The sequence below is a fragment of the Acromyrmex echinatior genome, chromosome 5 (genome assembly GCF_024713525.1).
Source record: "Acromyrmex echinatior isolate Ae372 chromosome 5, ASM2471352v2, whole genome shotgun sequence".
NCBI lineage: Eukaryota > Metazoa > Arthropoda > Insecta > Hymenoptera > Formicidae > Acromyrmex > Acromyrmex echinatior.
In genome coordinates, this window is record NC_141856.1 from 6,221,605 (window position 1) to 6,235,938 (window position 14,334).

The 14,334-nt window shown below is 28.9% G+C and overlaps 1 protein-coding gene across 1 annotated transcript in view; it reads right to left on the reverse strand.

The window, feature by feature from the left end:
• Positions 1-14,334, reverse strand: part of LOC105143817 (ATP-binding cassette sub-family G member 1) — a 43,363-nt gene that overhangs the window by 9,677 nt on the left and 19,352 nt on the right. Inside the window, exon 3 of the mRNA XM_011052322.2 lies at positions 4,950-5,067. Coding sequence (XP_011050624.1) covers positions 4,950-5,067 — 118 coding nt within the window. The remainder of the gene's footprint in view (positions 1-4,949; positions 5,068-14,334) is intronic.

Sequence of the window (14,334 nt, forward strand, 5' to 3'; positions counted from 1 at the left end):
GAAAATCGTTGCTGAAATATAAATGTTATTGTATAATAATAAAAAGGAATCGAAATAAATATCTAGTGCCTGTTTCTGCGATGCTTGGTTCCAACTACCTGAAATACGAGTCAGTTAGATACAATGCATACTTATTTTGCACGTACACTGGCTGTTTATTTGTATTTTAGAAACATTAAATAAAGTTTTTTAATTGCAATACTGATGTACTTTGCGTTTTATTATCGATTTCTCGGAACATCTCATATTGGGAGCACAATTTTTTAACTTTGTAATTTGCTCACTTTTTACATTTCTTTAATTTATAAAAAAAATAAAATTTAAATTAAATTTTACATAACATCATCTTAAAGCTTATTAAATTCCCTTCAAAATGACCTATTATTTTTTAAATTCTGCCCATAGATTTCTAGCATTTACTCAAAATAAACTCGATATAATAAGGGCCTTTTCTTTATGTGTGCGTGTGCGTGCGTGCGTGCGTGCGTGCGTGCGTGCGTGCGTGCGTGCGTGCGTGCGTGCGTGCGTGCGTGCGTGCGTGCGTGCGTGCGTGCGTGCGTGCGTGCGTGCGTACGTGTGTGTGTGTGTGTGTGTGTGTGTGTGTGTGTGTGTGTGTGTGTGTGTGTGTGTGTGTAATGTCAACAATACTGTAACCTTCAAGTCTCAATTCAAAAAATATTTAATGAAAAATAACTTCAGTATAATATATAAGGTCTCCCGAGTAAATCCGGGATCCTGTTTGGACATCCTGTAGATTAATGTACTCGAATTAATATTAATGTAATAAGTTTGATTCAAAATGTTAATTAATATTATAATATTTTAAAGATATTCTATGTATAATCTTGACATGCACTTACAATTAGATTGATGTACTTGAACCCGAGAAAAAATGTTTCATATATAATTATATAAAATTATTTTAAAAAATTGACATATTTTATATGCAATTATATATAAAATATGTCCATATATATATGTAACTTTTTTTTCCGAGAATTGATATTTAACTCGAAATGTTAATTAATGTCAATTCAGTCGCAAATGTTTAATCATAATTAATTTTTTTTTAAATAGAGACATTTTTTTTTAAATAAAGACATCTCAAATATAAATAAATTTATTCAAGTAACAACTTGTTGTTCGCAATAATTGTTTGGTTTTAAGGGAGACATCTTATGAACAACATTTTAAATTTATTCTATGAAGCCTTCAAACTTTACGCTCTTTTCTTAAATGAAACAACACGTTTTTTCTTACAATTTTAAGATGAGGTTACGAAGAAGCGAAAACACATTATGAAATTACATATTTTCTCATTATATATTCTGATAAAACACGTCAAATCATTTTTTTACTTTTTAATATTCTTATGTTAATTATATCATCCTATATATAAAATCATAAGATCGAAATAATAAATTTTCTGCAATATCATATTATTGTAAGAATATATGTGTAAATAATATACAATATATTTTAAGTAATAAACGATATCTGTTAAAAAAGAAAGATCTCCAATACACGCGCGCGCGTATAGAATGACTTATAATTGAGATTATTATTAATGTTATTTATGTAAAATACTCTTCTAGATTTCTATGGAAACACAAATAATGATTCAAGAAAAAACAACACGCTCTATAATATTCTTATATTATATATGAACACAAATCTCTCTTCTGTATATGTGTTGTATAATATATGTATACTTTATAATATTAGGTATTGGAATTAATTCGTAGCGTTTTTTAATGAAAGAATGTTATTTATTTCACATGAGCATTAAAAAATACATTAATGAAAGTACTTCCCATCTCTTGTAAAACGCTACGAATTAATTCCAACACCTAATATAATAAGTGAAGAATATTTATATAATAAATTGATAGCGATTAAATATGAATTATCGTCCATAATTACCAATAATTATAAACAATATTAAGAATCTTTATTTTAGACCGCATATGTGAGAAACACAATCAATACTAGAAAAATGCCTATTACGATCGAAGCTGGATTGTTTTAAATAATTCATAATCAATATATAATTATTAATCAATATATAATTATTAATAATTTCAACATATTAACATTTATTTATAATATGCTTATTTATAATATGCTTGATATTAACATCAAATTATTAAATTATTAAAATCAAATTATTATCAATCCAATCTCAATCGTAATAGACATCTTTCTAGTATTAATTGCGTTTACCAGTAATTATCTAACAGGCGATTATCTTATCATCCGATTAAGACTTATTTTCTGCGACTTATTTTCTAATATTTTTTGCGATTTATAATTGCAGAAATAACAATAGGCAGCTCCATTATTACAAAGCAATATTCAAATTAGTTTCGTTAAAACAAATAACATTAATTGATTGATTTTATTTAAGAGTGACTGCTTAAATTGTAGAGATATTATTCATCGTAATTGTTTATTATAATAATTGCACATAAAAAATTGTGTTAAAATATCTAAATTAATAAATGAAATAGGCTCAACTGATTAAATTTAAAACGATGAGCAATGCTAATTATAAGCCAACACAGAATGTAAAGTCGAGTGTAATTTGAAACGCCATTTATTAAGAAAATAAATACATGTATATAATTATACGTTTCGATCCTCGGTTCAGGTTCTTAGCAATACAATTAATCACACAATACCAAATTATTCGGAAAAACGCATGAAAGAGAATGCTGTAATATATGGGTTAATAATCAAACTATTAGATGTCCACTTGTCGAATTTTTTTGTCATCAAATTGCCCAAATAGTTTGACCATTAACCTATGTATTAAAACATTCTTTTTCATGCGTTTTTCCGAATAATTTGATATTGTGATTAATTATACTGATGAGGATCCAAGAGTCGAAACGTGTATTTACGTGTATTTACTTTCGTAACATAAATGTCGTTTTAATTTACTTGAACACCCTATATTGATTTATCCCACCTTATATATTACTTATCGTTTTAGTTAAAATATTTAGTAGAAATATTCAAAAATTCATCAATTTATTAAATATTCAGATAGGAAATTTTTTAGTCCAGCAAGTATAAATATTAGGTGTTGGAATTAATTCGTAGCGTTTTTAATGAAAGAATGTTATTTATTTCACATGAGCATTAAAAAATACATTAATGAAAGTACTTCCCATCACTTGTAAAACGCTACGAATTAATTCCAACACCTAATATTTATAATATTCTGCTATACCGTAAATTAATTCTAGCGTAAAAAAATCTCTGTAATGATATGTAAAAGAATTCGGAGATTATAAAAAATGGGTCAAATCAAATTTATAACGTAAAAAATATTTACGATTAAGAAGCATGCTTTTAAATAATCATAAATACAATATTAATTTTTATATGATATACAAAATACATATGATATATATTATACACAAGATATATATTATTTATTTTGAAATGATATTCATGCACATAACACTAACTGATTTCTGTGACATTTAAATTAATGCATTTAAAAGCGCGATTAGAATATATTTTCAAAATGATTTCCTTGTGAGTCAATGTGAAAACAGTGCACACATCAAATATATAATATCACTTACATTGAGATTGTAGAAAAAAAATAGCGACCACTCGTCGCGCACATGATGCGTTCTAGCGTTATTAAATAATTTAGCGTTATTAAATAATTTAGCTTGAATACTTGATTTTACGATAAGTAATACAAATTACCTCATTGTGCCACACTCTTACAGGTATATAATTATTTACGATGATATTACGCCATAATAGTGTAAAAAAACTATAATTTCTAAAAAAAAAATTCTGTTTCCACAATGAATTATGAACCACCAATGATATCGTTTTCAGCGAATAGCTTGGAATTAATGGAATACGGTTCAAAGTTTTCGCATTTAGTTTAATATTGCGTGTAATTAATGTAATGTTGCACGTTATTTGTTTTTGTTGTTTTCAAACAGCTCACAGCAAAGTTGATTTTCGCATTAGTTAGGACTTCTATAGACAAACGACTTAGATTTGTTTGCGTCACGTTGCTCCAACATGCTCCTGCTTCCTCCAACCGTAGCTCCTACTCACTCAAACGCGTTTGTTAGACGTTAAAGTAAATAAAAGCTATGATAGGAACATGTTGGAGGATGTTGGAGTATGCGACGCGAACCTTTTGTAGCGACACAATCGAAACGTCGATCCGTTCATACAAAGCTATTCTGTAGCGCTGCAGAAAATGAACATTCGCGACACTCTTTTCTGTGACTCCGTATGAATGAGTCGGCGTTTGTGGCACTACAAAGTCGCCCGTCTGTAAAAACTCTTAGTTTGATACTAAATGGCTGCGTTCAGCAGAAAAAAATCGTTCAGTGCTCAAGGAGCAGTTTTCTCTGCTGAATGCAGCCATTGTAATCGACGATGTGTGTCTTCTAATGTTTTTTTATTTTAATACTCGTTCGATTTCGCGACGGAACAGAAAAATAATGAATTAAATACTAGATACAGCGCTATCTAAAACTTTCTTTTTTTAATTTTCGTAATCGAAATTTATCCGCACAACATAGTTCTCCAAGAGATGTTCTAAGATTGTTCAGAGAACGTTCTACATCCTAAAGACTAAAGTTTTTACGATGTCCTTTAGAGAACCATGGATATTTATCAGATACCATTTACAAGCATAAATATTGAGATTATGAGTCAAGGCCAATTCATCATTATCGTGCCAAAGGTCAAGTTCTTTCTATACTGCGTACCCCCACTTAATGAGACGTTTTAACCCTTGACTCACTCACAAGAAAAGTAAAAATAAAAGCGTATGATCGAATCATTCATCATTAAGTATGCTAAGGAATACATAATAAGAGAATATGTATAGACAATCTATGGATGTGTCAAGCTTAAAACATATATTTAAGAAGCAATCCTCGTGTCTTTATGATACTTACGTGAAACCAGCAAGCGCATTCAGCAACGTCGACTTTCCAGCTCCGGACGGACCTAGAATAGCCACTAATTCGCCAGACTTAAATTCACCGCTTATGCCGTGCAGAATTTCCTTCTCGCCTGCAACACGAGATCGCAATTATATGATTACATCATCGCATTCAACACACGATGATTCATTGTTAACTTGCTTCGGATATGATACTCTTTAATTTTATAGCTCAATTTGTACGAGAGGTAAAGAATGTGCGAGAGGTAAAGTACGACGTGAATACGTATTACGAAATATGTAACGATCTTGGAGCATCGATCACAAAATTTATTCAATGGACTAGAACTTGTTTTATGTGAAACATCATTTTATTTAAGGCTGCTTTTAGAGTCATTGACTTGAATCACGACATCTTAATTACGCGGAAGTAAAAGACATATAAGGATTATATAAAAAAATTGAAAAAATACTTTGTAAAAGGAAATAGAATATAAGATATTGCATTGGAGTTAGTCTTGCAAGTAAGAAAAATGCAATTTTATTTTATCCTATATATAAATACAAAATGGTAATTATAACATATATATATATATATATATATATATGTGTGTGTGTACATACACGCATATATATATCATGTGACCTTCTCCGAGGAAATCCAGTTTTATTAATTATGCATTTATTGCACATGAAACTATTAAAATTAGATAAGTAAGGAATATATCTAGTTATTTCTGAGTTTAATAGATAAGATAATTATCTGTAACATATTAAGTACTAATATTACAAAAATAGTAATACGTGTACACAATATTATTAATTATATTATTAATTATATTAATAACATTATTAATATTATTAATATTCGTTTTCAGAATTTTTACTAAGATTTTTATAAAGATATATAAAATGTATCTTTTGTGCATACTTTAATGATCTGTTTTCTGTTCCTGCACTAAACTGCAGGAACATTAGAATCTCTTTCTCGCTTTCGACAAATATCAAACATATATCTATTTCACTTTAAGTTCCAAAAGTGAAAACTGGTTCAGCCACAGAAAACAAATCTTAAATATATCTAATTGAATTAGCTCAGGTATGAACTTTATGTTCATTTATTATTATTATTCATTTATTCATTTATTCAATTTTGCTTTATTCTCAATCTTCGAACGGAAGATGAAATGAAAGCCGAATACGATTTGAAAAAAATTTTGGTTATTCCAGATCACACTTATCTCTTCATTTGTGAAAACACAAAGGTAATAGATACAGGACGAATCGAATTTCTAGAATACAATCATACGATTATATATTATTTTACAACATTATATGTGCTCGTTCGAACAAACCTTGAACTGCTTTAATTGATAACAGAACAACTGCATTAAATCTAATCGCATAGAAATTGATGAACGGACTATTGTGAGCATACAAAACGCATAAATGACGCATGACGCGCGGATGTTCCAGCAATGACCTAGTGTTTTTTCTTTATGTCATCGAGAGAAGCAAGGGAAAGAGAAAGATGGGTGATAATGAGTTATGTTTCTCCTTAATCACATTTTACATAACGCGTCACGCGCAGTTAATACCCAATCAATGCTGGGTCAATAAACATGAGATAACAATTATTATATCTATGACATAAAGCTATAAATGCTTGGGTCGAAGAAATATGGAAGCAAAATAAATAAGAAAAATTTTTCCGCCAAAGAAGAAAAAACCGAATTTCATGAAATACCTCTGGAGGAATGTTAATTGCTTTAGAAACTGTAAATTTCTTTATAATAAGTAATAATAAATACAATTGCTTCACCTAATTTTTCATTGTACGCGCGAGATAACAAATTTGACAACATATTCCATGAACTTGAAAAGAAAATGGAAAACCACCAAATTCAATCTTGCTTCAGAATTTCTGATCGCTTTAAGACACGCTCTTATTATTATAAGAATATTTTACTTTATTTTAAAATAGGCCCAGAAAAACATATTGTCGTTTTGTATAACTAATCTTTTGTTCTCATTAGGGAGCATTCACTTCGTATCTTGAATTATTCACTTATAAATCGTGTGAATGTCATGGCACACATTAATAATCAGCTGAAACTTTCTCTCGTTCTATCACGAAATTCCTTGAGCGCGTTCGAAGACAGATCTCTATTCACGTTCACTCGAGTTTACGCACACTTATTCACTACTTACTTATTTATTACGCAAATAAACCAGCATAATAAATTATACGTACATTAATCATTTTCTTTCATGTGAGATTGACAAAAGTTGTCATGTCGTTTTAAAAAGAAATCAAGGAAGCATAATTATAAATATACAATATAATATTATGTATGTAAAATTTCGACGTAAATAGATTTTTCTTTAAATTATCAGATATATTACTCATATTTTTTTTTAACGTTATACAAAATGATTACAAAGCAATGTTTCGTATAATCGGTCATGTAATTTGAATGAAGGCACGTACGTATTGTTCTATGTGATACCGTCTGTGACGCACAACTTCCTTTCTTGGGACATAAATAATACAATCAATTTTTATAACGGATGTGCTGTCGACACACTCTCTTTTTGTACATAAAAACATGTAATTGGCACACACGGATATAAGACATTGATTATTAATCAAATCAAATTGCGATGATCGCATCGTGTTCATTTTTCAACATAAAGCAAAATAATTTGTCATTATTATTAAGCTTATTTAAAAATAACATTGTGTTCGAAAAATTTTGATTGAATAAAAATAAGAAATAATTTTAAAATATACAGGTTGTTTGGAAATTAGTAATAAGTCTTTCGCACAGGGACAGAATAGACTAAACTGAGAAGAAAAGTCTTCTACCATGCAATTTTTACAATAGTTAATAATAAATTAATTGCTAAAAATTGGCGAAAATTGGTATTCAATAATTTTTTACTCAAATACTATCAACTTTACAGAAATGCAAAAGACGGTCATTTATTTTTTTCTCATAGAACTCTCGAATTTTTTCAGAATTTTTTATCAATTTTTTAACATAGCATTTTTTCTCATTTTTAGCAACATGAGAAAATACGATATTAAAAAGTTCTGAAAAAAATTCTGAAAAAATCCTTAGAGTTTTATTTTTGTCTCTTGCAGTTTTTCTATTGTAGTTTGAAAAAAGTTGTAGTTTATCTGTTTTCTGAAGTATTTTTCGTTTTATTTTGTAGACAACACGCGCAAGCACACATTGTATCACATTTTATTGATTTTATACAATCTTATATTCTTATCTGAATTGTTTTATATTTTATTATATTACATATTAATAAGATTGCTGCTCCGTCGCCAGATCGACATTCCAATTTAAATTTATAAGCAGTGTAACAACGGAGAAAATGATAATCGCATCATAATTCTAGTATTGACACAATTCTAGTATTTATTAATAGACACATTTTTTTTATAATGCAGTGAATGTTTCTAGTTTTAAATGTGCATTGTGAGTCTTTATTTTTTATGCTGTCCCTCTCTCTTTCTCTCTCTCTCTCTCTCTCTCTCTCTCTCCTTCTCCTTCTCTTTCTCAATATGTTTAATTTAATAATAAAAAACATTCCGCTTTCTAACTGCTAAGAATGACTTTTCATTAAATTCATTAAATTGTTTTACTTTCGATTATATTCTTATAATATTAATCCTATTTCGAAATAGCCAAGATAATTTATTGCTAATTATAATTTTTGTACGTTATATTTTTAAAACATGTGGCACAATACTTTCTCCGTTTAAAACTTTCTTTATTTATCGTACACTTATTTACACGATATAAATACTTTCTCTTGAAGTACGTCACGCAATATACGATTATTAAAGCAATTAAAGCAATCGTCAAATTATTTTAAACGTCACGAGAGTCAACATATCTTTTTATGTGATACGCACATTGACATATATTCAAATAATATTTTTAATTGATTAAAATCTTTAATAACTCACGTTAATGTACTCACGTTTTCTTGGATCATTGTGAAATTTTTGTGAGTTATTCAAGGTTAAAAATATAATCTAACCTTTAGCCTCTCATTATCGTTGAACAATTTGCGAGCATTATATAATAATCTGCTTTCACTCACGTTCGACTATATCTTTATGAATCTAAAAAGAATTTTCTTATAATAATGTCTTGTTAAATTCCAAATTTATTATTTTACGAGACACATAGAAATCTATATTACAATAATATTAATGCATTTATATTTATTCGTAATATGTGCGAAAATATATAAATGTGACAAAATAATAATAATTATATATATATATTAATATTATATTTTGAAAAATATAGGAACCATATTTTAAATCATTCTCTCTCTCTCTTTTTGTGTAGTAAGATTATTTTAAAAATATTAAATCTCGTAAATTGTACCTACAAAATATTTTTAAAACGATCATATAAAAGATAAAACTGCAAAAAAATTGTTCAATATTAAAACTAAGAAATAAGTATAAGCTTTAATCTTGTGATGATCTTTGATAATCCAAGGATCATAATCCAAGAATGATAATCAAACAAAAAAATATATCACAGAAGATGTTAAAAGTTAAGAGAATGACATTGTATTGTAATTTTATTTCATACAATTTAAGAAAATATTTCTGTGAAAATTTTTCTCAAAATTTTTCATATAATTTTTCAGAATTTCTATATAATTTTATAACTTTCTCACATTTTTTAAACGAATTGGCACACTTTTCAGAAAATCTACATTTTTTCTCAGAAAATCTACGTCTTTTTTCAGAATTTTTCTATTGTATGTTAATTATGAAATATCGTAAAATTTCTAAGATTTTTTGTAAGTATAATTTTTAATGGAATGTTATAAAATTTAAAAAATTTAAAAATATTTTTTTTTTACATTATGGATGAGAAATTTCAAAATATTTCAAAATTCACATGTATAAAAAATTTTACGAAAAAATGTAAACTTTCCGATATTTTTGAGTATTTCTGAAAAATGTTCCAATTCGTATAAAAATTATAAGAAAAATTTTCAGGAATATTCGGAACTTTCTCTTAGTGCAATTATTATATTAATACATAAACCGGATACCCGATAATAGGAAAGAATTAAAAGAAAGAAAGAAATTTAAGAAAAAATAAAAAAAGTTTAGTTAAAGTCCTTTGAAAATTTTTGACACATGAAGTTCTGCTTTCTTAATCAATCGCGGTAAATAATTTATACATCTCCGTTTCTTTTTTTTTTTTATTGAGAAAAACTTTTCCCGATTTTCAACAAGAAATATCGCATTTGAAATGGATGTCACAAACGTTAATGACTAAATGTTAAAGGGGAACACCCTTGAGACCTAAAAATGATACCAAATTTTGACAATTTTTTGCAGTTAACTAATAAAGTCAATCAAACATCATTTTTAAATGCTTCACTATAAGAACTTTCGAGAGTACAAAAAAGTTTTTTTAATTTTTATCACACAAAATGGCAATGCTACATCAGCAGCATCGAGCCTCTTTTTTTGACCAGTGCATATGCGGAATTTTCTACACCTTTTGATGTGGAATAAAAATCCAAAAATTTTTATTATCTACATACTTAAAGTTAGAGAAGTACATAGGATTATTTCAAAATATTTATTTTTATAAAAATGGTAAATGTTTGAAAAAAAAGTAACATTTTCGACTAAAAAATTTTATCTTTTAATAATAATAACAAAAAGTTTTCAATATATCGCAAAAGTCCTATGTACTTCTCTAGATTAAATATCTGAGAGTACTCTGTGCAAATTTCAAGTGAATCAATTAAAAATTGTAAAAGTTATCGTGTACACCGACTTTGAAAACCTCGTTTTGAGGAAAACGCGTTTAAAGTTTTCAGAACTGATTTTTTGCTTATAAAATTATAAATCAAAATTAATTTTAGAGTTTAAGGGTTGATAGTTTATGGCTCAGGAGTTTAGACATTAAGGGCTTAGGATTTGAAAGCTTTAGCTCAATTTTATGTCAATTTTCTGAATAAGAAATATATCTCCATTTCTTGACAGCAATACTAGGTGGGGTGAAAAGTAACCTCCTTGGGAATGAAAAAAATTTTTTTCTTATACAGAATCTCGCCCAAAATATGGCGTGTTCGCTCAGTACTAATCTTTGTAGCATCTGCTAGCTCGCGCACCTTCACTTTCCGGTCAGCCAACACCATTTCATGTATTTTTTTGACATTTTCCTCGGTAACCGCATCGGAGGGCCTGCCGCTGCGGACTTCATCGGTAGTGGAGTTGCGGCCACCACGAAACTCTCGAAACCAATATTTGACGGTGTAATCTGACGGAGTATTAGCCACATAATATTTATCCAACTTTTCTTTTGTTTCCTTCGCCGTTTTGCCTCTCAAAAAATAATGTTTTATGAGAGAACGAAAATCGTTTTCGCAAACACGTCAACAACAATCAGCTCTCAAAACAAAACTAAGGGCAGTATCGCACTGCCACTTGGCATGTCTGCCTAAATATGAACGGACTACAAGGCACCATAAACTTTTTTGCAGTAGTGGCGCATTCTGGCGGTCAAGGAGGTTACTTTTCACCCCATCTAGTATATTTATGTGTATCATTTATCCAGTTGTTACTGAAACTTCGAAAATACAATTTGCAACATATCTCAATATGATACATACAACAAAAAAAAATGATATCGAGTTAAAACAATATGGGTTTGAAAGATAAGATTTAGTGCTTTCATGTAAAATTAGTGCTAATGTTGAGAGAGATATACTCGAAATACCGCAGAACTCGGATATACTAAAAAAAAGTGTTTTTTTTGCAACTTTAGGTTAGAATATCTCGAAATCCTAACGTAATAGAACAATTCTGTTGCCAGATTTCGATTCAATGTGAAAAATTACGTAAGAAATGATTACTCTCGTTTCTATTTCTTAATCATCGCAGGCCTGTGTTATTATCTCATCCAATCAACAGCCCAGTTTATTTATAAAAAATAAATATTATAAAAGGTCATAAGAGTTTAAAAATAGAAATTTTATGTTAAAAAAATCAAGATATTACAAAATAGAAATCATTAAATCCTAATTATATTACTATAATTACATTATAATACGTTTCGGCCTTTCGATTAGGCCCTCGTTAGATATATAATAAATGCAATGATGTTACCATAATAAAATAATTAATAGTAAAATAAATAATTAATAATAAATTAATAGACTTCATTAATAGAATTCATTGTATATGTAGATAAAGTTTTTTATATCTCACATCTACAATTTCACAAAAAGAATCTTGAATTTGTTATAAGGATACTTTTAGAAAACGATTCATTGGATTTTATATTCGATACTATTAATGCAAGAGTTAAACATTAATAAATAAATTGAATTCTTGTTCAACTAAAAGATCAAATAACAACTTATCTAAAGAACGGATATTATTTTAAAATTTTGACAATAATTTTTAACATATTAACGATGTACAAAATGTTACATACAATGATATATTTATTATTCGGTGTAGAAGCGTCGATTGTGTGAGGTGATTATTGAATTTCAATTTTATACATACGATAATTTAATCATTTATATAATTTTAGCTTGAGTTCTCATTGTCACTCAGCTTTTTAACTTTGACTTATCTCACAACGGTTAACGGTTCAATTTTTTGAGGAAAAAAACGTTGGAAATATTATTTTGTGATGCAATATTCCTACCATTGCGTTAGAGGGAAAGATTGCTGATGAAAACTCAAATCATGAGTGGAAATGTTCAAGATCAAGGTTTATATATTTAATATTAAGAAAAATTGCGTTAATTGATAATCAGCTTTGACTCCTATTATCTGTTCTTTATGTTATTATCATATATTCTTTCTAAATTGTTTCAATTAAAGGAGTCTATAAAAAACTTATTGGTTTTTTGTTAGTTTGCAATTTCTCATTGTATATGTATGTCATGACATTAGTTGAAAATTATACAGAGGAACTGAAATTGCTGACCAAAAGATTGGAAGACCGATTAAAAAGAATTTCTTGATGTTCTAATAGAATTATAAAGATTAATTATCTTACGATAAAAAACAAACAATACGTATCACCTCAATAGAACATTCACCAATCTGTCAGATGTATTATTATAATTAGATAAAACGATATTCGTCAAATTCCAACAAGGAGTGTGATAATAAATAATGTGTAGCCGTAGTCAGAAAATAAGAACAAAGTTACAAAAATTTAATTTTTCATTCAATAAATAAAAATTAAAGTATATATAAAGATGTAAAATCAGTCAAGGAATAAAAATATATAATTGTTACGATGAACAAACACTGACTAAAAAAAAAATAATAGAACGAGTGTAATCTTAGTAAAGCAAAGTTATACCTTGTTTATAATTGGAAAGTATACTTTACGTAGGCCTTCAGTATCAGTTAAAGATTAAAGCTATTTTTTTTATTAGGTGTACTTTGCTCATTCGGTTTTCGTAGAGATGGCTTTAGCGGTAAGTGGTGATCGAAATAAATAGATCATAGACGTCACACAATAAACTTGGGCATCTGTCAACATAATCCCATTAGAAACATTAGTCGATTTGTGTCTGCATCATAAAGTTATTCTCGATTGAAAATGTCAGTTTACGAGCCAAATTCTTGTCATTTGCGGGAGGTTTTAATTTTCTGCTTCAATATGAAGAAATCTGCGACTGAGGCTCATCGAATGCTTTCAAATATTTATGTTGAAGCCGCTATTAGTGAAAGAACGTGTCATAAGTGGTTTCAACACTTCAAGAACGGTGATTTTCATGTCGAAGACCAGCATAGCGGTGGAAGAGAGAAGGTTTTCGAAGATGCAGAATTGAAGGCATTACTTGATTAAGACTCTTGTCAAAATCAAAAAGAATTGGCACGATCATTAGGAGTGACTCAATCAGCCATTTCAAAATGTCTCAAAGCCATAGGAATGATTCAGAAGCAAGGAAATTGGGTGCCGTACGAGTTGAAGCCGAGAGACGTTTGTTTGCTTGTGAACAGCTGCTTGAAAGGCAAAGACGGAAGGGCTTTCTGCATCACATTGTGACTGGCGACGAAAAATGGGTTCATTACGATAATCCCAAGCGCAGAAAATCATGGGGAATTCCCAGCCATGCTTCCACGTCGACGGCCAAACCGAATATTCACGGTTCCAAGATCATGCTCTGTATTTGGTGGGACCAGCTCGGCGTAGTATATTATGAGCTGTTAAAATCGACTGAAACAATCATAGGCGATCAGTATCGAACGCAATTGATGCGTTTGAGCCGAGCATTGAAAGACAAACGGCCGCAATACAACGAGAGACACGATAAAGTGATTTTGCAGCATGACAATGCTCGACCCCATGTTGCGAAAG